The sequence below is a fragment of the Ctenocephalides felis genome, unplaced genomic scaffold (assembly GCF_003426905.1).
Source record: "Ctenocephalides felis isolate EL2017-DRISC unplaced genomic scaffold, ASM342690v1 CF-g0.4_SCAFFOLD_00845, whole genome shotgun sequence".
Lineage (NCBI taxonomy): Eukaryota > Metazoa > Arthropoda > Insecta > Siphonaptera > Pulicidae > Ctenocephalides > Ctenocephalides felis.
The window spans coordinates 86,358,294-86,384,303 of NW_020536999.1; the positions used below are offsets into that span (position 1 = coordinate 86,358,294).

Here is a 26,010-nt window from a genome sequence, read left to right on the forward strand (position 1 = left end):
TTTTTTCAGGGGTTGTATATATATTTTCAAAATGACTTTGTTTAGCATTCTATTCTTCTATAATAACTAATATATGGTGTGTACATATGTTCATGTTTATATATATATATATATATATATATATATATATATATATATTTATATATTTATTAACAAAGTCTAATAATCGGGCATAACATCAATAAAAAACATGAATTTCTTTCAAAAATTTATTTTAAATCCATACGTTTCGGATGTAATCCTAGCATTCATTCAGTGGAAAAATTAGTTGATCATGAGTTGATCTTAGTGTTAAATTGGAAAAATTTAATAATCCGTGGTATTAGGATATGGTAATGTACTACACTATGTATTATAAACATTAACTTGAAATTACACAATATTTTCACAAAATACTGATTTGAAAAAATCACAAATGGATCGTGTGTTATTCATAATATTGTGTAATTTCAAGTTAATGTTTATAATACATAGTGTAGTGCATTACCATATCCTAAAACCATGGATTATTAAATTTTTCCAATTTAACACTAAGATCAAATAATTTTTACACTGAATGAAGGCTAGGATTATATCCGGAACGTATGGATTTAAAATAAATTTTTGAAAGAAATTCATGCTTTTCATTGATGTTATGCCCGATTATTAAACTTTGTTAATACATATGTCAACATCTAATTCAGAATCATACAATATTTATATATATATATATATATATATATATATATATATATATATATAGATACAAGAAGAGTATATATATATATACAGTCCCAGCCAGGTCCTAGCCTATGGCATAGGTATATCTACAGTTTTGTTCTATGGCAACTTTCATTGGCAACACTGCTAGAAGGTGAAAGTGAATGGAAGTGAATTTTTGGAAAGTGAACGGAAGCAAATCTTTATTTTATTTTTGAGAGTTCACGCGTATCCACGAGTTTCCCTACTATAATAAATTAGTTTTTTGTGCAGACGTCCCGGAGTTTATGTAAGTTACTCTAATAATTTAGACATTTGTGCCAGAATTCTGATAAAGATATCTTTCCACAAGAGAGTGAATTATCAGTATTTACAAGTTTGTTTGTATTAAATATAAAGTTCTTCATTTATTATTACAGTTATTCACTATGAGTGGAAAGTTTGAAAATGTTAACAAATGCGCCATCCCTACTTCAAGGGCAAGTGACATGTGGCGTCAAAAACATTTAAATAATTTAAAATTGGCGAAGATTGACCACAACGTTATCCTCACTGGAGACTCCCTTATAGCAAACTTGGAGAGGCATCCCATTTGGGACATGTTTCAAGCATTTCAAACTGCAAATTTTGGAATCGGAGGCGATAAAGTGGAACATGTTCTTTATCGTTTAAAAAACGGCGAATTATCAAATCTGAAAACCAAAATTGTGGTCATATTGGTAGGAACAAACAACACGGAACATAGCAAACCGCACGAAATTTATGAAGGAATTATTAAATGTGTGAGCATCGTTAAAGAATTGCTTCCGAGTGCTCACATAATTTTACCCACCATGCTTCCCAGAGGAAGAGTACCAAATGCCCAGCGCGATTGCTTGGAAGTCGTCAACAGTTTATTAAATAAATTTAACAATATAAATATGAATAGAAGACATATTCACATAGTGCACACACATAGAAATATTGTGGATGAAAGAGGTTTCATAACAAGAGAAATAATGTATGATTATTTGCATCTCACAGCCAAAGGCTATGATCAATGTTTTCAACCAGTAATTGATTTAATCAGAAAAATATTGACTGACAAATGAAAACCTATAATATTTTGCTTAACAATAATAAATTTATTCTCTTCATACTTCACTTGAACGCTCAGTCATTATTTTTGTGATTAAATCGAGCACTGCCTCAAATCATTACTCATAGCCTTTGGATGATAGATGTAAATAGTCATACTTATTTTAAGTTATATTTTATATTTTGTACTACTTTATATCCACTAAAGGCAAATATTTTTTACAATATATGACTTTGTTACAATATATGACTTTGTTTTATGATTTACATTTGTTATATTTAATTGTATCATTCAACCGATGTCTGAACATGTAATGTAAGGATGTTAATATGAAATAAAAAGTTTCATATTCAAGCGTAAATTTTATTTTTGTCTATATTGAATATTTGTATTTTTTTTCAGGGGTTGTATATATATATTTTCAAAATGACTTTATATTCATAGTTATTTACTAATATTCATCACTAATTCAGTTATTGATAAGATAAATGTAAAAAAATTTGCCAAATAAATTCTGGCAGACCCGCCACTAATTTATGAAACAAAAAACACAACTTTCACTATGTAGAACTAATGTAAAACACAACATTATTACTTTATATTCATAGTTATTTATTAATATTCATCACTAATTCAGTTATTGATAAGATAAATGTAAAAAATTTGCCAAATAAATTCTGGCAGGCCCGCCACTAATTTGTGAAACAAAAAACACAACTTTCACTATGTAGAACTAATATAAAACACAACATTATTACTTTATATTCATAGTTATTTATTAATATTCATCACTAATTCAGTTATTGATAAGATAAATGTAAAAAATTTGCCAAATAAATTCTGGCAGGCCCGCCACTAATTTATGAAACAAAAAACAACTTTCACTATGTAGAACTAATATCAAACACAACATTATTACTTTATATTCATAGTTATTTATTAATATTCATCACTAATTCAGTTATTGATAAGATAAATGTAAAAAAATTGCCAAATAATACCGGGCAGACCCGCCACTAACATAACCTCAAGAACGATTTTTAACAATTGCAAAAAGTAGCCTGAAAACGTTGTCGAACTAATATAAAACACAACATTATTAATTTATATTCATAGTTATTTATTTATATTCATCACTGATTCAGTTATTGATAAGATAAATGTAAAAAATTTGCCAAATAAATTCTGGCAGGCCCGCCACTAATTTATGAAACAAAAAACACTTTCACTATGTAGAACTAATATAAACACAACATTATTACTTTATATTCATAGTTATTTATTAATATTCATCACTAATTCAGTTATTGATAAGATAAATGTAAAAAAATTGCCAAATAAATTCTGGCAGGCCCGCCACTAACATAACCTCAAGAACGATTTTTAACAATTGCAAAAAGTAGCCTGAAAACGTTGTCGAACTAATATAAAACACAACATTATTAATTTATATTCATAGTTATTTATTAATATTCATCACTGATTCAGTTATTGATAAGATAAATGTAAAAAATTTGCCAAATAAATTCTGGCAGGCCCGCCACTAATTTGTGAAACAAAAAACACAACTTTCACTATGTAGAACTAATATAAAACACAACATTATTACTTTATATTCATAGTTATTTATTAATATTCATCACTAATTCAGTTATTGATAAGATAAATGTAAAAAAATTGCCAAATAATACCGGGCAGACCCGCCACTAACATAACCTCAAGAACGATTTTTAACAATTGCAAAAAGTAGCCTGAAAACGTTGTCGAACTAATATAAAACACAACATTATTACTTTATATTCATAGTTATTTATTAATATTCATCACTAATTCAGTTATTGATAAGATAAATGTAAAAAAATTGCCAAATAAATTCTGGCAGGCCCGCTACTAACATAACCTCAAGAACGATTTTTAACAATTGCAAAAAGTAGCCTGAAAACGTTGTCGAACTCATATAAACACAACATTATTAATTATATTCATAGTTATTTATTTATATTCATCATTGATAAGATAAATGTAAAAATTTGCCAAATAAATTCTGGCAGGCCCGCCACTAATTTATGAAACAAAAAACAACTTTCACTATGTAGAACTAATATAAAACACAACATTATTACTTTATATTCATAGTTATTTATTAATATTCATCACTAATTCAGTTATTGATAAGATAAATGTAAAAAAATTGCCAAATAAATTCTGGCAGGCCCGCCACTAACATAACCTCAAGAACGATTTTTAACAATTGCAAAAAGTAGCCTGAAAACGTTGTCGAACTAATATAAAACACAACATTATTAATTTATATTCATAGTTATTTATTAATATTCATCACTGATTCAGTTATTGATAAGATAAATGTAAAAAATTTGCCAAATAAATTCTGGCAGGCCCGCCACTAATTTGTGAAACAAAAAACACAACTTTCACTATGTAGAACTAATATAAAACACAACATTATTACTTTATATTCATAGTTATTTATTAATATTCATCACTAATTCAGTTATTGATAAGATAAATGTAAAAAAATTGCCAAATAATACCGGGCAGACCCGCCACTAACATAACCTCAAGAACGATTTTTAACAATTGCAAAAAGTAGCCTGAAAACGTTGTCGAACTAATATAAAACACAACATTATTACTTTATATTCATAGTTATTTATTAATATTCATCACTAATTCAGTTATTGATAAGATAAATGTAAAAAAATTGCCAAATAAATTCTGGCAGGCCCGCCACTAACATAACCTCAAGAACGATTTTTAACAATTGCAAAAAGTAGCCTGAAAACGTTGTCGAACTAATATAAAACACAACATTATTAATTTATATTCATAGTTATTTATTTATATTCATCACTGATTCAGTTATTGATAAGATAAATGTAAAAAATTTGCCAAATAAATTCTGGCAGGCCCGCCACTAATTTATGAAACAAAAAACACAACTTTCACTATGTAGAACTAATATAAAACACAACATTATTACTTTATATTCATAGTTATTTATTAATATTCATCACTAATTCAGTTATTGATAAGATAAATGTAAAAAAATTGCCAAATAAATTCTGGCAGGCCCGCTACTAACATAACCTCAAGAACGATTTTTAACAATTGCAAAAAGTAGCCTGAAAACGTTGTCGAACTAATATAAAACACAACATTATTAATTTATATTCATAGTTATTTATTAATATTCATCACTGATTCAGTTATTGATAAGATAAATGTAAAAAATTTGCCAAATAAATTCTGGCAGGCCCGCCACTAATTTGTGAAACAAAAAACACAACTTTCACTATGTAGAACTAATATAAAACACAACATTATTACTTTATATTCATAGTTATTTATTAATATTCATCACTAATTCAGTTATTGATAAGATAAATGTAAAAAATTGCCAAATAATACCGGCAGACCCGCCACTAACATAACCTCAAGAACGATTTTTAACAATTGCAAAAAGTAGCCTGAAAACGTTGTCGAACTAATATAAAACACAACATTATTACTTTATATTCATAGTTATTTATTAATATTCATCACTAATTCAGTTATTGATAAGATAAATGTAAAAAAATTGCCAAATAAATTCTGGCAGGCCCGCTACTAACATAACCTCAAGAACGATTTTTAACAATTGCAAAAAGTAGCCTGAAAACGTTGTCGAACTAATATAAAACACAACATTATTAATTTATATTCATAGTTATTTATTTATATTCATCACTGATTCAGTTATTGATAAGATAAATGTAAAAAATTTGCCAAATAAATTCTGGCAGGCCCGCCACTAATTTATGAAACAAAAAACAACTTTCACTATGTAGAACTAATATCAAACACAACATTATTACTTTATATTCATAGTTATTTATTAATATTCATCACTAATTCAGTTATTGATAAGATAAATGTAAAAAAATTGCCAAATAAATTCTGGCAGGCCCGCTACTAACATAACCTCAAGAACGATTTTTAACAATTGCAAAAAGTAGCCTGAAAACGTTGTCGAACTAATATAAAACACAACATTATTAATTTATATTCATAGTTATTTATTAATATTCATCACTGATTCAGTTATTGATAAGATAAATGTAAAAAATTTGCCAAATAAATTCTGGCAGGCCCGCCACTAATTTGTGAAACAAAAAACACAACTTTCACTATGTAGAACTAATATAAAACACAACATTATTACTTTATATTCATAGTTATTTATTAATATTCATCACTAATTCAGTTATTGATAAGATAAATGTAAAAAAATTGCCAAATAATACCGGGCAGACCCGCCACTAACATAACCTCAAGAACGATTTTTAACAATTGCAAAAAGTAGCCTGAAAACGTTGTCGAACTAATATAAAACACAACATTATTACTTTATATTCATAGTTATTTATTAATATTCATCACTAATTCAGTTATTGATAAGATAAATGTAAAAAAATTGCCAAATAAATTCTGGCAGGCCCGCTACTAACATAACCTCAAGAACGATTTTTAACAATTGCAAAAAGTAGCCTGAAAACGTTGTCGAACTCATATAAAACACAACATTATTAATTTATATTCATAGTTATTTATTAATATTCATCACTGATTCAGTTATTGATAAGATAAATGTAAAAAATTTGCCAAATAAATTCTGGCAGGCCCGCCACTAATTTGTGAAACAAAAAACACAACTTTCACTATGTAGAACTAATATAAAACACAACATTATTACTTTATATTCATAGTTATTTATTAATATTCATCACTAATTCACTTATTAATAAGATAAATGTAAAATATGTGCCGAATAAACACTGGCAGGCTCTCGACACTATTTCAACATATCTTCGAACATATTTTGACACGGCAGATCATGTCGGTTGGTATCAATGTACTATGACATATGTAAAAATACTTGATTGTAGGTTAAAGATTTTTATGTCAAACAAAGATAATGCAAAATAAATGAAATTTAATTGAATAAATTATTATATTTTAATCATTTTCATAAAAAAAATTAGAATTTAAATGTTGGCCACGCCTTCGCCGATAGGCCACGCCCACGAAACTGAACCTGCCAGATGTGAGAACCTGCCAACTATATACACGTCATTTACTTTTATTATTTAACACATGGATAAAAGAAGAGTATGATTTAACATTTGAAGCATAGAGTTTGTTTGTAGCAGTAGCGAGAGTAGAAACATAGAGAACCTATATTGATTTTGAAAAGACGCGCCACGTTAAATAATGTCTCATCTTTCTAGAAATATACTCTCTATGCTTCAAATGTCAAATAGTAAATGTAATGAAAACTAAGTTGTAATTTATTATAATATATTTTTTATGAAAATATTTGAAAATGTCGGAGGAAACAATTATGCCTATGAATAATCAGGCAATTAAAATTGAGCCACCAGAATATTCGCCAGAAGACATTAAACTCGAAATGGAGGATGAATTTGATGATCCTGACGTTACTGTTAAATCTGAATCGTGTTCTGAAGATGATGATACGTGTTTACAAAGATTCATGAATTCCGAAGTGACAATTGAAGAAGAAGTCAAACAGGAGTTAGTCGAGACAACAACTTATGAATTTGACCTTTGCAATAGATCATTTGCAGAATCGAATTATTTAAAAGAGCATAGCAAAGAAAGATCTTTCAAATGCGAAATCTGTTACAAGGATTTTGATCAATTAAATGAACTAAAAAACCACATACTCATACACAGTGGTGAGCGCCCTCACAAATGCGGTACGTGCAATAAGAGATTCACACAATTATCTAATCTGAAAAGTCACATGCTCATTCACAGTGGTGAGCGACCCCATCGATGCAGTATATGCAATAAGACATTCGCAACAATAAATTATCTAAAAAAACACATGGTAATTCATAAGGGAATACGCCCCTATGAATGCAATGTATGCAATAAGACATTTACACATTTATGTAATCTGAAAAGTCACATGCTGATACACGGTGGAGTAAGTCCTTATGAATGCAATATATGCAACAAGACATACACAAGATCAAGTAATCTGGAAAGTCACATGCTGATACACAGTGGAGTACGTCCTTATGAATGCAATATATGCAATAAGAAATTTACACAATTAGGTCATTTGAAAAGTCACATGCCAATGCATAGTGGAGTACGTCCCCATGAATGCAATATATGCAATAAGAAATTTACACAATTAGGTCATTTGAAAAATCACATGCCGATACACAGTGGATTACGTCCTCATGAATGCAATATATGCAAAAAGACATTTATGAGAACAAGTGATCTAACAAAACACATGCTGATACACAGTGGATTACGTCCCCATGCATGTAATATATGCAAAAAGACATTTATGAGAAAAGGTGATCTGAAAAGTCACATGCTGATACACAGTGGTGTACGTCCCCATGAATGCGATATATGCAAAAAAACATTCACGCAATCAGGTAGTTTAAAAAATCACATGCTGAGACACAGTGGAGTACGTCCTCATGAATGCAATCTATGCAAAAAGACATTCACAGAAAGAGGTCATATGAAAAAACACATGCTGATTCATAAACGAGAGCATTCCTATAAATGTAATAAGGAATTTACTCAATCCAAGGATTTGAAGAGACACATGGCACTTCATAGTCAGAAGCCTGGTGAAAATCAATGAAATATAAACATTTTTGTTTACTTAAATTTTTAAATTTACTATCCAGAAATGTACTACATAATCTTCGGAAATATTTTAAAAATATGAATGTAAATTTACCAATATTATTGTCTGAGTAAATGTTTTAGAGAATTTAGTCAGCTATAACTTTGTCAAAGACTGTAATTAGTTATAGAAAGTAATTTATAAGTTATTAATAAAAATATTGAAAAAGCTTCACAATGTTCTAGTCTAGATATATCAATATTAAGAAACTTCAAAAATATATTAAACATAAAACCAGAAATTTTACAATATTTTTGTCTAAGAAAGTGTTTCAGAGAATGACAAATATACTAGATGGAAGCAAGCGTTTTGATACTTGAAGCCATATCGGTTCAATAAAATTTGGAATCATATCAGTCTCTTATAGTTCCCAGAAAGGTTCTGTGTTATATTTGGTCTAATGTATATATTAATTTAGATTATTATATCAATGTATATGTTAATTTAGATTAATATGACTTCTTGTTGAAGGAGTGAATTGCTCTACTCAAACTTAAAAAAAAAGAGTTTTCAGCCCTAAAAGTCACAAATAAAAGAACAATATTTTCAGAATTATTATATCACGCTTTAAAAACGATTAAGTTTTTGGTTCGATTGCAAGTGAGAGAGTATTTTCTATTTCGGAAAATTTTGTGAGTAAACAAAGGACACTTCTGAATAACAAATCGATAGACGTCCTCCAGCTTTTATAAATCATTTCATCGAACCAAAAAATAATTAAATATTTGAAATTAATTAATTAAAATTATTCGAAATAGAATAAACTAGGAGTTTTGTTTAATTGTTTTTAATTTCCCGAAGGAGAAGTTTATGTTTTTATCAAAAAATTCGACTCGCTAATTTTATGTTTTCTCGACGTTTCAGGCCATTCTGAATCGAATGAGACCAAATTTGAAAAAAGTATGCGTGCGCGAACAGATTTTTTGCCGTAAATCGACGTTTTCTCCAAAACGGATGGACCGATTTCAAAAATATAAAAGCCGATCGATGTATCTCGATGAGGACTAGCGTTTCTAAGTTTTGTGCGACGATTGGCCGGGCCGTTTCTTTGTAATTTGCAGAAAAGTGAAAAATTTTACGTCTACGTTTTAGCCCGCAATTCTGAATCGATTTTGAAAATTCAAAAACCATTCCATAGATATTGCTTGGGAATCGTGCTGATTAGCTTTGGTAAAGATCGACCCTAAGACAAGTCGTTTAATTTTGAAAAGTTTCCAAAGTTTGCAAAAATTAGTATAGTTTTTTTGGCATTTGTCAAAATTAGACTTTTGATCGACGTTTTCTCAAACCGATTTCACAAATTTAAAAGCCATTTGATGTATCTCAATGAGGACTAAAGTTTGTCAGTTTTGTGAGATAATCTGCCGAGCCGTTTTTTTTGTAATTTGAAAAAAGTGTTACACTTCTCGTCCACATTTAACCTCAAACTACCCAACCGATATTTATAAGAATTATATATATAAATTGAATTGCAAAGTTAAAATTATTTGTTTAAAGTATATTAGAACTTTAGTCAGAATTAAAAATAAAATCTGAATTATTTTCGATATACAAAAAAAATGATACAATTTTTTTTTCCAAAATCAATTATTTTGTTAAAACAAGCTAAAAGTTTTTTGAATCATTTCAATTGGACGCTTAGTTCTTTCAAAAACTGTCATTTTTTGCACATTTAGCTCTGTATCTTCAAAATGGCTAGGCCTGCCATTGCCAAAAACTAATAATCACTTCTCCCAATCATTACTAATTGAATGTTTTTTAGATCATTCAAATCGGATGCTCAGTTCACTCAAAAACTCGATTTCTATTTTCTGCACTCTTTGCTCCGTATCTCTGTAACGGCTGGACCCATAGGTCAGTAAACATAACGGCTGAACCTGCCTTCGCCAAAAACTAATCAGCACATCTCCGTATCAATAGAAATCGAATGTTTTTTGAACCATTCAAATCGGTTGATCCGTACGCCCGAAAACGTGGACGAAAAATTGTATCCATACATACATACACACACACACACATCCATTTTTCTTCTAGTTAATAATGGACCAACTTTGTTTGAAAACGCTCAAATGGCTGTCTAACTCTTAAATAGCTGCAAAAAAAATCTAAATGGCTCCCAAAAAAAAAAAAAATTAGATGGCGGACCCTTTAGATGAGAAGGTAGAAACAAATGATTATCTCATTACTACGATATTCTAGTTATATTGGAATAATGCAAATAAGAGAAAAAAAACGTGTACTTTCTTACGAAAGAGTAGTCACTTCAGATCCAATTATTAGGATTAAAAATTAAAAAAAATCATATACCGTAATTACGTTACAGTACAGTATTCTGTAGTGATTAACAAACTTATTAACACTAGAAACGAATTTAAGCACAGTTGAAAATAAAAGATAAAACTATTTCAAGTCTACTTCTCGTAATTGCGGGGTACTATGAAAATAACTGCACAAAATGTTTTAAAACTTACATAATGTTGAAAACTTGTCGGCCATTTTGTTGTACAATGACATTGATTTGTGTTTTTTATTAATACCTTTTAAATTATTTATTGTAACTAAAAACAGTTTTTGACAAAGCTATAGCTGACTGCTATTCCTGCTTGTATTTTTAAAATATTATACAATATTTCTAAACTTGCATAATGTTGAAAACGTGTCGGCTATTTTGTGATACAAAGACATTATTCTGTATTTTGATTAATAACTTTTAAATTATTATTTATAACTTAATAGTATCTTAAGAAAAAATGTAGTTGAATAAATTCTATAAAACATGTTCTCAGACAGAAATGATGTAATTTGTTTGTGCTTATACAAAGACATTATTTTGAATTTTATTATTAACTGTTAAATTACTTTTCATAACTAACTCTAGGCTTTGAACTTGCATAATGTTGAAAATGTGTCGGTCATTTTGTTGTACAAACACATTGTTTAAAATTAAATACGGTCTTAGAAAGTTAAAGCTACTTCTGACCAATTTGTTTTTGAACCTGAAACCAATGGTTACTAATCCACATTAATAATACTTAATTTATAAATATTAAATTAAGAATAAAAAATTGTGAAATGATATTGATATTATGTAATGTGTACTGTATATTTCATACTATTTCTACATGTCATTACATGCACGAAAAATTTACAATATTTCAATTTAAGTAAACAAATATGCTTATGTTTCATTGATCTTCACCAGGCTTCTGACTATGAAGTGCCATGTGTTTCTTCAAATCCTTCGATTGAGTAAATTCCTTATTACATTCTTCACATTTATAGGAATGCTCTCGTTTATGAATCAGCATGTGTTTTTTCATATGACCTCTTTCTGTGAATGTCTTTTTGCATATATTGCATCGATGGGGACGCTCACCACTGTGAATAAGCATGTGACTTTTCAGATTACATAAATGCCTGAATGTTTTTTTGCATATATTGCATTCATGAGGACGTACACCACTGTGTATCAGCATGTGATTTTTCAGACTACCTCTTTCTGTGAATGTCTTATTGCATATATTGCATTCATGGGGACGTACTCCACTGTGTATCAGCATGTGATTTTTCAGATGACCTCTTTCTGTAAATGTCTTATTGCATATATTGCATTCATGGGGACGTACTCCACTGTGTATCAGCATGTGATTTTTCAGATGACTTCTTTCTGTAAATGTCTTATTGCATATATTGCATTCATGGGGACGTACTCCACTGTGTATCAGCATGTGATTTTTTAAACTACCTGATTGCGTAAATGTTTTTTTGCATATATCGCATTCATAGGGACGTACACCACTGTGTATCAGCATGTGATTTTTCAGACTACCTCTTTCTGTGAATGTCTTATTGCATATATAGCATTCATGGGGACGTACTCCACTGTGTATCAGCATGTGATTTTTTAAACTACCTGATTGCGTGAATGTCTTTTTACATGTATTGCATTCATGGGCGCGCTCACCACTATGAATGAGCATGTGCCTTTTCAGATTACATAATCGATTAAAAGCCTTGTAACAGATTTCGCATTTGAAAGAACATTCTTTGCTATTACTAGGAATATGATCGGCCATATGCTTTTTTAAATGGTCTGATTCTGCAAATGTTCTATTGCAAACCTCACATTCATAAATTGATGACTCGACTAACTCCTGTTTGACTTCTTCTTCAATTGTCACCTCGGAATTCATAAATCTTTCTAAACACGTATCATCATCAGATTTAACAGTAACGTCGGGATCATCAAATTCATCCTCCATTTCGAGTTTAATCTCTTCTGGTGAATATTCTGGTGGTTCAATTTTAATTGCCTGATCATTCATAGACATAATTGTTTCCTCCGCCATTTTTATATTTTCACTGCTTACACTCAGAAAAAATTAACGAAAATAGTCGTGTGCTAAATAATAGTCTAGTTTAATCAATAATTATTTTCAATATGATCAATTATTTACACGTATATAATTGGCAGACTCACAACTGGTAGACTGATTTACTTTTATTATTTAACACATGGATAAAAGAAGAGTATGATTAACATTTGAAGCATAGAGTTTGTTTGTGGCAGTAGAGAGAGTAGAAACCCTAGACAATATTAGAATACCCCGTGTTCATTCGTGGTAGAAACATAGAGAACCATATTGAATTTGAAAAGACGCGACACGACAAATGTCTCATCTTTCCAGAAATATATCCTAGACAATATAATATAATAATAATAATATAGACGCATAGATAAGTAAACATAAGTAACAAAGTACACCTAAGTCTGTTTTTACACGGAGATTGGTTCCAGAAGAATCCGTGTAAAAAAAAAAACGTGTAAAAAAAGACATTGATCTTATACAAAAATGGGTGATTTGTTCCTAATCTCTAAAACCTATTAAAATTGGTAAAAAACAAGAATTTTTAAGAACAAGAATTAAATTAGTGCTATTCACATTTGCTTTGACCAGTAAAAATTGTTTGTACGCGCTAAAGGGGAATTCACTTAAATCTTTAAGCTAGTGTTCGCAAACTATCGATACTATCGATGGTTTCAGACTTTTTTCTTTCATAAATACTCTTTTGTGATATGAACATACTTCGCAAAAATTAAATTTGACAAAATAAAATTTAAGTACATAAAATTTCAAATCGTGCTAAATGGAAAAAAATTGTGTAAAAAAATTAACAATATTCAATTTTCAAACCGTGTTATATCAAAACCGTGTACAAAAAGACCGTGTAAAAACAGACTTAGGTGTATAGACGTTTCATTCTCGCGATATTTTGGTTCAAAAAATTAATTATTGCTACGGGCGTTACATTGCGCTTCGTTCGCATATCATATGCCATTCAAATTAAAGCGCCAAAATTTGGAAAAAAAATATGTGTACTTCAAAAATAATGTATTATTAATAAAAAAAATATATTATATATTACATAGTCTTAAAAATATGTTTATTAGAATTTGAACTTTGCATTGCAATTGTTTTACAATATGTAAAAATATAATAATAATAATAAAATCATATTAAGTAATAACAAAAACATTTCAATCAATAGTATATATCCTAGACAATATTAGAATACCCCGTGTGTATATATCATGATATATGCTAGGGCCAAATCATAATAATTTTTATTGGACTCTAACTTGTTACTACAATAATGTTAGTAAAATACAGTCATATGTCATTAACAAATTATAATACATGATTCAGAAATACGATATCTAATGATAATGAAATGAATTAAAATACAGTCTTAAGTATTCCTATTAGACGAAGTTAGAATATCTTCATTCAAGCTAGACTAGCATAAGGCAATGACTGAAGCATTAGACAATAATAATGCTTTTAATGAAACAATCGCACCTTCCGTTTTATCAAGCGTAATACACAGTACATTATGTATTACATAAATTCTATACTTTCTATTATATACACTACACTTCTTCTGCATTTAAGAGTCTTACTTTTCGTTTAAACAATAATTGAAATTTTATAAATAATTTATAAACAACGCCCTTAACAGAACAGTCACAAAACACAATAACAACCCCGATCAAAATAGCCGCCTGATGCTAGAGACAGCTAGAGAATTATCAACCTGTCACTTGGTATCGGCGCACTAGCGCCAAATTCTCACCTAGATGTCGATAATACGAAACATGGTTTGTGAACGAAGATTTTGTACTGAGTAAGAAGGCCCTGAAATATACTCTCTATGCTTGAATTGTCAAAAAATGTAATAAAAACTAAGATAAATTCATTTATTCATAGATAAAAGAAGAGTATAAAGATATAAGATAAAAGAAGAGTATGTATTTATTATATTGAAAAAAATTATAGATAGTACTAGAATATTATTTAGCACACAACTATTTTGAATTTTTTTTGTGAAAATATTTGAAAATGTCGGACGAAACAATTATGTCTATGAATGATCAGGCAATTAAAATTGAACCACCAGAATATTCACCAGAAGACATCAAACACGAAATGGAGGATGAATTTGATGATCCTGACGTTACTGTTAAATCTGAATCGTGTTCTGAAGATGATGATACGTGTTTAGAAAGATTTATGAATTCCGAGGTGACAATTGAAGAAGAAGTCAAACAGGAGTTGGTCGAGACAACAACTTATGAATATGACATTTGCAATAGATCATTTGCAGAATCAGACCATTTAAAAAAGCATATGGTCTATCATGTTCCTAGTAATAGCAAAGAATGTTCTTTCAAATGCGAAGTCTGTTACAAGGCTTTTAATCGATTAAGTAATCTGGAAAGGCACATGCTCATTCACAGTGGTGAGTGTGCCCATGAATGCAATATATGCAAAAAGACATTCATGAGAACAGGTGATCTTACAAAACATATGTTCATTCATAATGGATTACGCCCCCATGCATGCGATATATGCAAAAAAACATTCACGCAATCATGTAATTTAAAAAAACACATGCTGATACATAGTGGAGTACGTTCGCATGAATGCAATATATGTAAAAAGACATTTACACATTTATGTAATCTGAAAAGTCACATGCAGATACACGATGGAGTACGTCCTTATGAATGCAATATATGCAACAAGACATTCACAAGATCAAGTAATCTGAAAAGTCACATGCTGATACACAGTGGAGTACGTCCTTATGAATGCAATATATGCCATAAGAAATTTACACAATTAGGTCATTTGAAAAATCACATGCTGATACACAGTGGAGTACGTGCTTATGAATGCAATATATGCAACAAGACATTCATAGAATTAAGTAATCTGAAAAGTCACAAGCTGGTACACAGTGGAGAACGTCCGCATCAGTGCAATATATGCAACAAGACATTCACAAACTCAAATAATCTGAAAAGTCACATGCTGATACACAGCGGAGTACACCCTCATGAATGCAATATATGCAAAAAGACATTCACAAAATCAAATGGTCTGAAACGTCACATGCTTATACATAATGGTGAGCGTCCCTATGAATGCAATATATGCAAAATAACATTTAAAGTGAGTGGTCATCTGAAAAACCACATGCTGATTCATAAACGAGAGCATTCCTATAAATGTGAAGAATGTAATAAGGAATTTACTCAATCAAACTATTTGAAGAGACACGTGGCACTTCATAGTCAGAAGCGTGGTGAAGATCAATGAAACAAGCATATTTGTTCACTTAAATTAAAATTTTGTAAATTTTTTTCCATGTAATGAAATGTATAAATAGTATGAAATATACAGTAAACACTATACTATATGGATATTATTTTATAATTTTTTATTTATATTTTCATTTTTATACTTTATCACAAGAAAACGGCCCGGTCGATCTTTACCAAAAACTAATCAGGTCATTTCCAAACCAATATGTTTCGAACAGTTTTTGAATATTCAAAATCGATTCAGAATTGCGGGCTAAAACGTGGACGAAATTTTTTTCACTTTTCTGCGATGTACAAAGAAACGGCTTGGCCGATCGTCGCACAAAACTGACAAACAATAGTCCTCATCGAGATACATCGAATCATAGATAAAAGAAGAGTATCGAATGGCTTTTTAATTTTTGAAATCGGTACGGCCGTTTTTGAGAAAACGTCGATTTACGGCAAAAAATCTGTTCGCACACACACACACATACTTTTTCCAAATTTGATGTCATTCGATTCAGAATGGCTTGAAACGTCGTGAAAACATAAAATTAGCGAATCGGATTTTTTCATGAAAACATAAACTTCTCCTTCGGGAAGTTAATAATAAATCAATTTACTCATTTTTTTATTATTTTTGGTCAAACTAAAGACTTGGACATTATTGTAACGACATGATTTGAGTCCATCACATATCAAATAAAATTGCAGCCCCTAATTATGGCCAAGGGAAAAAAGCTACTACTATTCGAGACTTGTAATTAATCAATCAATTAAAATTATTCCATAATTATATGTAATTAATTTAATACAAAATTTGTATTTTTCAATATTTCAGCCTTAATATTAAACTATTTGCAAAATATTCTTTATAACTTCCCGTAGGGTAGTTATAGTAATGGGCCAAAAATCAAAAATGAAAATTTTTGCTTTTCTCGACGTTTTGAAAGTTTCTGAACATTTTGGCTTACCTCAGAAAAAATGGACGTGTGTGTGTTTTGTATGTCCGCATTTTTTGTCAACGTTTTCGGTCGCACGGACCAACCGATTTGAATGATTTAAAAAACATTCGATTCCTATTAATAGGTAGATGTGCTGATTACTTTTTGGCAAAGGCAGGTCCAGCAGTTACGGAGATAAAGAGCAAAGAGTGCAGAAAATAGAAATCGAGTTTTTGAGAGAACGGATCATCCGATTTGTATGATCCAAAAAACATTCAATTCGTAATGACGGGGAAAAGTGGTTATTGGCAAAGGTAGACCCAGCGGTTTCGGAGATACAGAGCTAAATGTTAAAATAATGGCAGTTTTTGAGAGAAATAAGCGTCCGATTTAAATGATTCAAAGAACTTTCTGGTTGTTTCAACAAAATAATTGCTTTTGGAAAAAAAATTTTGTTTCTGATTTTTTTCAAAAAATATTTTTGTAATTTTGGATTAAAAATTCAAAAAATTACCCAGGCTAATTACACAGTCTAAGCGCCACTCTGCAAATGTTTACCCAAGTGAGTTTAGACTGTTTATGTATTTGAGCACTTTTCCAATTTTGTGAAAACTATTGGAAAATGTGAAAATGCCTCCAAGCTAAGCACAGTATAAGTGAAAATGTCGCACAGAATTATTTGCAAATGCGTTTAGACTGTGACTATACGGGAGCACTTTTTCAATTTTTAATTTTGTGTAAATTAGGCAACTATTTTTTTTTTTTTAATTGAATTCGAAACTAGTGGGGCGCATGGCATCGTGTCTTAAGGCAAATTGCTGAAACTTCCCGTACAAAAAATTATTTTTTTACAAATATTAACATTTTTGAAAAAAAAATACTCTGAAAAAATAGATTTTTGAGAAACTATAAATTTTTGACAAAATATTACTTTTTTTAAAAAAAAAGACTTTTTGAAGAATAATTTATTTTGAAATATTTTGGAAATTCTGAACTTTTTTTCAAAGCAATCGTACTGCTTTAACTGCATAGAGACAAAATATCGAAGCGCGTAAGCGCCGCGTCGCCGTCCAACGAATAAACACTGGTACGGAGTCCATAGGAATGTAAACAAAATTTATACTTATTGTTAAAATCTCTATAAAATATCTGATAATTGGATGTACATATGTCTAATGATCATTTTTGACCGCCAAATGGTATTTTTTTATACTTTTTTACTAGATCTCCAAAACCGCTAGACCTGCCTTCATGAAAATTTGATCTGTTGTTCATATTGTTAATACAAGTAAAATATTTTTTGAATTATTCAAATCGGAAGCTCCATTCTCTTAAAAACTGAGTTACCGTTTTTGGCACATTTTGCCCCATATCTTCGGAACGGCTAGACCTGCGTTTGCCAAAAACTAATCAGCACGTCTCCTTATCAATACGAATCGAATGATTTTTAAATTATTCAAATCGCTTCATCCGTGTTCCCGAATTCGTCGACGAAAATTTGTATCCGAACACACACACATGCACTCAATTTCTCTAAGGTATGCCAAAATGTTCAGAAGGTTTTGAAACGTAAAGATATATAAAAATTTTCATTTTCGATTTTTTTTCGATTACTATAACTTGCCCTACGGGAAGTTAAATATTTCACGCGTATTTGTTCACTATTTCGGTTATAATCATTATATATTATTATATTGTCTTGGGTTATAATCCTAGACAATATTAGAATACGATGTTTTCATATTGAATGTGTTATAATAGCTTCCCGTAGTGCTCAAAATGACCACTACGAACGCTTCAGTCGATTTGAGTTCCCCTTCCATGTGATTGTTTATATATAATTCTGTTTTTGTGAATACTTTTATCATTTATTATTAAGTTAAAATGGTAAAGTGTAATGTGCCAAATTGTTATAACTCCAAATATAATAAAAAAATGCATGTCTTTCCGCCATCCAATTATCAGGTATGTATATAATGATGTATTATGCATATAATGAATATGTATCATGAAAATACTATATATATATATATATATATATATATATATATATAACAAAGTCTAATAATCGGGCATAACATCAATAAAAAACTAGAATTTTTTTCAAAAATTTATTTGAAATCCATACGTTTCGGCAATAATCCTAGCCTTCATTCAGTGGAAAAATTAGTTGATCTTAGTGTTAAATTGGAAAATTTTAATAATCCATGATATTAGGATATGGTAATGCACTACACTATGTATTATAAACATTAACTTGAAATTACACAATATTTTCACAAAATACTGATTTGAAAAAATCACAAATGGATAGTATGTTATTCGTAGACTGGTTGAAGATGTAAGAGATGTAGATATATATATATATATATATATATATATTTGTGGAAATGTATATTATATATATTTATGTGTGAAAATTTGTGTGTAAAAAGATGCTTTCAATTTGAATGCAGAGGGCAAATAATCCTTTAATGGATGACCTAACTCTTCGGTTTGTGGCTCAAATCGAAGATAATTTGAAATTGAAACCAATTAAAAGTGTCTTCTTCACGGCAATAACAGAATAGTTTTAGTCATTGGAGAATTCTCTAATACAGAACCAGAAGAACAATGTGCAACTCCAAGGACAAGGCCAAGTAATTATAACTCTAAATACTTCAACACCATTTGCAAAAATATTAATAAATGAATCTTATGTTTTTAGTTGGGAGATGAAAACCTAAAAACCTTGAAAAAGAGTTTTGCAGCACCCCTAAGATTGTCAAGTGCTGGTTAAAAGTCACCTATTCTGACACCAGTTTTCCGCATAGGTATTTTTTCATAATAATTGCACCAAAAATAATTAATTAATCAAATATGATATAACAATATATTCAATAGAAGTCCTTGGTGGTAGCAGCAAATTGCCGCAGAATGCAGTGGTAGGGCATAGGAGTGCCTTAGCACCCAGGAGATGTATGATACATCAAATTTTGTTTCGGGATTAAAAAGGATTAACAAACAATGCAATAATTAACTTCCCGTAGGGTAAGTTATTGTAATGGGCCGAAAATCGGAATTGAAAATTTTTACATTTCTCGACGTTTTGAAGGTTTCTGAACGTTTTGGCATACCTCAGAAAAAATGGATGTGTGTGTGTGTGTGTATGTATGTGTGGATACAAATTTCCAGTCACGTTTTAGAGCGCACGGATCAACCGATTTGAATGGTTCAAAAAACATTCGATTCCTATTGATAAGGAAAAGAGCTGATTAGTTTTTGGCAAAGGCAGGTCCAGCCGTTTCGGAGATACGGAGCAAAGAATGCAGAAAATAGAAATCGAATTTTTGAGAGAACGGAGTATCCGATTTGAATGATCTAAAAAACATTCAATTAGTAATGATTGGGAGAAGTGTTTATTAGTTCTTGGCAAAGGCAGGCCATTTCGAAGATACGGAGCTAAATATGTAAAAAATGGCAGTTTTTGAGAGAACTAAGCGTCCGATTTAAATGATTCAAAGAACTTTCTGCTTGTCTTAACAAAATAATTTATTTTGGAAAAAAAATTTTGTTCCAATTTTTTTTTTTTGTTTTTTTTAGTTTTATGCATATCGAAAATATTTCAGATTTTATTTTATTATTTTATATTAGACAATGATACAATATTTATAATAATCTATTTGAAAACATTCAGTATTTAACGTGAAGTTCCAGCAATTTGCCTTAAGGCACGATGCCATAATTGCCTCAAGACAGAATTCCACTTACAGCTAGTTTAAATGATAAATTCTAACAGAGTATACAATGTTCTGAAAAGTTTTCAAATGATCCAGAAACATAAAATGTAAGGGCAAGAATTTTTATATTGTCTTAATTAAGAGAGCATAATCAAAGACCAGGCAGTTCATAAAAAGCAAGGGTTTAGTTATAGTTTTAACTAAACCTCCTTGCAATAAAAACTGAATTAAAACGATAGATAGGTTTGAGCTACAATTGGTATAAATTAAAAGTAGTTCAGGGTTTTGGTTACTTACGTTTAAAAAAACACTTATACAGAAACTATTCAAAGATTTTGTCAAATGTAACTTTATTAATGATTGATTAGATAGCAAAATAACTATTAAATGGAGAGATAATAAAGAAGAATGTCTCGTAAATTAATTTTATCCTAGGAATTTAGTTTTATCTCAATTTGGATATCAATATATATATATATATATATATATATATATATATATATATATCGTTTTTAGGATTATTTTGTCTGGAAAGTATTCATTCTTTTTTAAAAATTTGCTGTTCTTTTTAACCTTTTAAATTTTTGCATTATTTGTCATTCCTTCTAAATTTGTCTTTACATCGTCAATACTCCTGAGCTTCTTACTTCTTAGTTTTTAAGTTTTTAATATATTATTATTAGTCATTAACTAATTAATATTAATAATTTATTTCTCTTTAATTTGTAGTACTTTAAAAATATGTCTGTAATATACTTCGATAGTAGTCAGTTATTTCTGTTTAGTTTATAATTTTTCAAAAATATGTATGTGATATATTTGAAAATATATTTTGTATTTCGTATGTTTTGTTTTTATTTCAAATATTAATTTTTTAATTTCCCGTAGTGTAAGTTATTGTAATGGGCCGAAAATCGGAATTGAAAATTTTTACATTTCTCGACGTTTTGAAGGTTTCTGAATGTTTTGGAATACCTCAGAAAAAATGGATGTGTGTGTGTGTGTATGTATGTATGGATACAAATTTCCAGTCACGTTTTAGGGCGCACGGATCAACCGATTTGAATGGTTCAAAAAACATTCGATTCCTATTGATAGGGAAAAGAGCTGATTAGTTTTTGGCAAAGGCAGGTCCAGCCGTTTCGAAGATACGGAGCAAAGAGTGCAGAAAATAAAAATCGAATTTTTGAGAGAACGGAGTATCCGATTTGAATGATCTAAAAAACATTCAATTAGTAATAATTGGGAAAAGTGTTTATTAGGTTTTGGAAAAGGCAGGCCCAGCCATTTCGAAGATACGGAGCTAAATATGTAAAAAATTGCAGTTTTTGAGAGAACTAAGCGTCCGATTTAAATGATTCAAAGAACTTTCTGCTTGTCTTAATAAAATAATTGATTTTGGGTTTTTTTTTTTTAGTTTTTTGTATATTATATATTTTAGATTTTATTTTTAATTCTGACTATAGTTCTAATATACTTTACAAATAATTTCAACTCTGCAATTCAGTTTATATAATTCTTATAAATATTAGACAATGTTACAATATTAATAATAATCTATTTGAAAACATTCAGTATTCCTCGAACATTTCGTTACGGTACGGGAAGTTCCAGCAATTTGCCTTAAGGCACGATGCCATAATTGCCTCAAGACAGAATTCTACTTACAGCTAGTTTTCATATTTTTTTGCTATTGATTTTATGTACAAATGTAGAAGTAATACCAGGGGTTAATTTACAAACTCTACATGTGCTGCCATGTTGTGATCAATTCGTAAATTAAAATGGGTGTAACGTCAAATTGCCCGAGATAGCGATCTATTTATGTTTATTTATCTATGGCGAATATATCCTCATATCTATGAATAAGTCTCTATGCTTGTCAACACAAATTTTAAAACATTGTCAAACTTATTTTAAGCGAGGAGTTAAAAGCGTTTGTGGTTAATTATCTGTTGTCAAAGAATTATTATATTGCAGTAAACTTTTATTTATTGTATTTAATTAATTCTAAGTCTTATAAAAAGTGTAGATATTTAAAAATGTCCGGAGGAACGACTACAATTGAAATAATTAAAACTGAACCAAACAAAGATTATATAGAAGATTTTCAAGATAAAATCAAGAATGAACCAAACGAAGATTATATAGAAGATTTTCAAGATAAAATCAAGAATGAATTTGATAATGTTATTAAGCCTGAACCTTGTTCAGAGGATGAAGATACGTGTCTGGAAAGATTCATGAATTCAGAAGTAAAGATTGAAGAAGAAGTCAAGCAGGAACAAATTGAGAAGCCCCCTTTTGAACATATCACATGCGATAGATCATTTTTACATGTAGAACATATACTAGATCAAAATCATTCCCCAATTACTTTTCCCGAGACAATTGATTTAGAGATACAGCCGAGTGAAAAGCAAGATACATATTCTCATTCTGGAAAGAGTGCGCCTCAAATATACATACACAGAAAATTGGTGAAAATTGAACCATTAAATAAAGATCCATCTTATAAATGTGCTATTTGTAATAAAGCATTTACACAATTATGTAATATGAAAAAACACATGCTCATTCATTCCAAAAAAGGTGTGCATGAATGTGTTCATGAATGTGAAATTTGCAAGAAGGTATTTAAACAAAAGCTCAACTTAAAGAGACATATGCATGTTCACAGTGGAGTACGTCCCCATAAATGTGAGATGTGTGATAAAACATTCATACATTTATTTAATTTGAAACAACATATGAGTATTCATTCTGAAAAACCTCTTTATGCATGTGAAACATGTGATAAAGCATACTATTCATCAAATAGTTTAAATTATCATTTGCGAACTCATACTAGATTCTATAAATGCCAAGTATGCTCCGAGGCATTCAAAACTTCACATTCCCTGAAGTTGCACATGCGTACTCATTCTGATAAACTTTCTTTTACATGTAAATTATGTAACAAGGAGTTATGCTCATCACAAAATTTAAAACATCATATGCATACTCATACAGGAGAACGCCCCTATGAATGCGAAGTCTGCAATAAAACATTCACACGACCGAAAAGTATGAAAATGCACATGTTTCTTCATTCTGGGGTTCGACCTTACAAATGCGATAAATGTGACAAAGCCTTCATTCAATCATATGATTTGAAACTACATATGTCTAGTCATTCTGGTGAACGTTCTTACAAATGTGATGAATGTGACAAAGCTTTCTTTCATCCAAGTATTTTAAAACAACATAAGCGCTCTCATACTGGAGAAAGTATGAAGTCTTACACATGCGAACTCTGTGATAGGTCATTCTATACATTGGCAATTTTGAAACGCCACTTATTTGTTCATACAGGGGAACGTTGTTACACATGTGATAAATGTGGTAAAGCTTTCAGTCAATCGAGTACTTTGAAACAACATATGCTCACTCATGATAAAGAGCATTTTCATAAATGCGAAGAATGTGACATGGTCTTCAAATATTCGGGTCATTTAAAACTACATATGCGTGTTCATACTACTAAACAGTATCCTCATAAATGTGATAAATGTGACAAAGCCTTTAGTCATGTGTCTAATTTAAAACTACATATGAGTATTCATGCCCCTAAAGAGTATCTTTACAAATGTGATAAATGTGACAAAGTCGTTACTCAATTGGGTAATTTAAAACAGCATATGCGTGTTCATATTAATAAAGAGTATCCTTATCAATGTGGTAAATGCGAGAAAGCCTTCAGCCAATTGTCAGATTTAAAACAACATACGGATAGTCATGCTAAAGAGTGTCCTCATAAATGTGAAGAATGTGGCAGGGCCTTCAGTCGTTTGAAATATTTAAAACAACATATGCGTACTCATAATAGAGAGTATTCTTATAAATGTGAAATTTGTGATAGAGTATTTTCTGATAATCGTTATTTGAATAAACACAAATGTAGAAAGAACATTAACGAAGAGAAATGAATGAAGGCAATTAATGTATCATTTATAAATAATATACATCCTATATTTTTTTTCAATCTGTAGATATAGAATCGAAACTGTAAAAGAAAAATATAGACATTTATATAAGTATTGTGTGTATTTTTTATTCAACTTTAGCATCATGCAAAGATAAGACTAGTGGGGCGCATGGCATCCCACTATTTAAGGCAAATTGCTGGAACTTTCCGTATCAAAAATTATTTTTTTTTAAAAAGATCAACATTTTTGCAAAAAATTTACTCTGAAAAAATTAGATTTTTGAGAAATAAAAAATTTTTGACATGAACTTACTTTTTTTTGGAAAAAATAGACTTTTTGAAGAAAAATTTATTTTGAAATATTTTGGAAATTCTGAACTTTTTTTCAAAGCAATCGTACTGCTTTAACTGCATAGAGACGAAATATCGAAGCGCGTAAGCGCCGCGACGCCGTCTAATGGATAAGCATTGGTACGGAACCCATAGGAATGTAAACAAAATTTATACTTATTGTTAAAATCTCTATAAAATATCTGGTAATTTGATGTGCATATGTCTAATGATCATTTTTTACCGCCAAATGGCATTTTTTTTACGTTTTTTACTAGATCTCCGAAACCGCTAGACCTACCTTCATGAAAATTTGATCAGTTCTTTATCTTGTTAATACAAGTAAAATGTTTTTTGAATTATTCAAATCGGACGCTCCGTTCTCTTAAAAACTGAGTTACCGTTTTTGGCACTTTTTGCCCCATATCTTCGGAACGGCTAGACCTGCCTTCGCCAAAAACTAATCAGCACGTCTCCTTATCAAAACGAATCGAATGTTTTTTGAATTGTTCAAATCGCTTCATCCGTGTTCCCGAAATCGTCGATGAAAATTTGTATCCGAACACACACACATACACACACCCACACCCACACATACATCCATTTTTTCTAAGGTATGCCAAAATAAGGTTTTGAAACGTAAAGATGTATAAAAAGTTTTATTTTCGATTTTTTTGCCCTACGGGAAGTTACTAGTGGTGCATGGCATCGTGCTTTAAGGCAAATTGCTGGAACTTTCCGCAGGGTAACAAAATGTTCGAGAAATATTAAATGTTTTCAAATAGATTTTTATAAATACTGTTACATTATCTAATAGTTATAAGAATTATATATACTGATTCACAAATTTAAAATTATTCATTTAAAGTATATAAGTAAG

The 26,010-nt window shown here is 29.9% G+C and overlaps 3 protein-coding genes and 1 pseudogene across 3 annotated transcripts; 3 read left to right on the forward strand and 1 right to left on the reverse strand.

Annotated features, from left to right (window-relative positions):
• The first annotated feature begins 945 nt into the window (after positions 1 to 945).
• On the forward strand, positions 946 to 1,790 carry LOC113391265 (platelet-activating factor acetylhydrolase IB subunit beta-like). Its single transcript, XM_026627211.1, has 2 exons — positions 946 to 988; positions 1,119 to 1,790. The coding sequence occupies exon 2, from the start codon at positions 1,128 to 1,130 to the stop codon at positions 1,788 to 1,790; it is 663 nt and encodes a 220-aa protein (XP_026482996.1). The 5' UTR covers positions 946 to 988; positions 1,119 to 1,127.
• Positions 1,791 to 7,160: 5,370 nt separating this feature from the next.
• Positions 7,161 to 8,474, forward strand: LOC113391266 (annotated as a pseudogene).
• Positions 8,475 to 11,704: 3,230 nt separating this feature from the next.
• Positions 11,705 to 12,868, reverse strand: LOC113391267 (protein krueppel-like). The gene is made up of 2 exons (XM_026627212.1): positions 12,729 to 12,868; positions 11,705 to 11,897 (listed from the first exon to the last, which is right to left on the reverse strand). The coding sequence occupies exons 1-2, from the start codon at positions 12,866 to 12,868 to the stop codon at positions 11,705 to 11,707; spliced, it is 333 nt and encodes a 110-aa protein (XP_026482997.1).
• A 10,007-nt stretch (positions 12,869 to 22,875) lies between these two features.
• On the forward strand, positions 22,876 to 24,801 carry LOC113391269 (zinc finger protein 708-like). The gene has a single exon (XM_026627213.1). The coding sequence runs from the start codon at positions 22,876 to 22,878 to the stop codon at positions 24,799 to 24,801; it is 1,926 nt and encodes a 641-aa protein (XP_026482998.1).
• Positions 24,802 to 26,010: the final 1,209 nt, after the last annotated feature.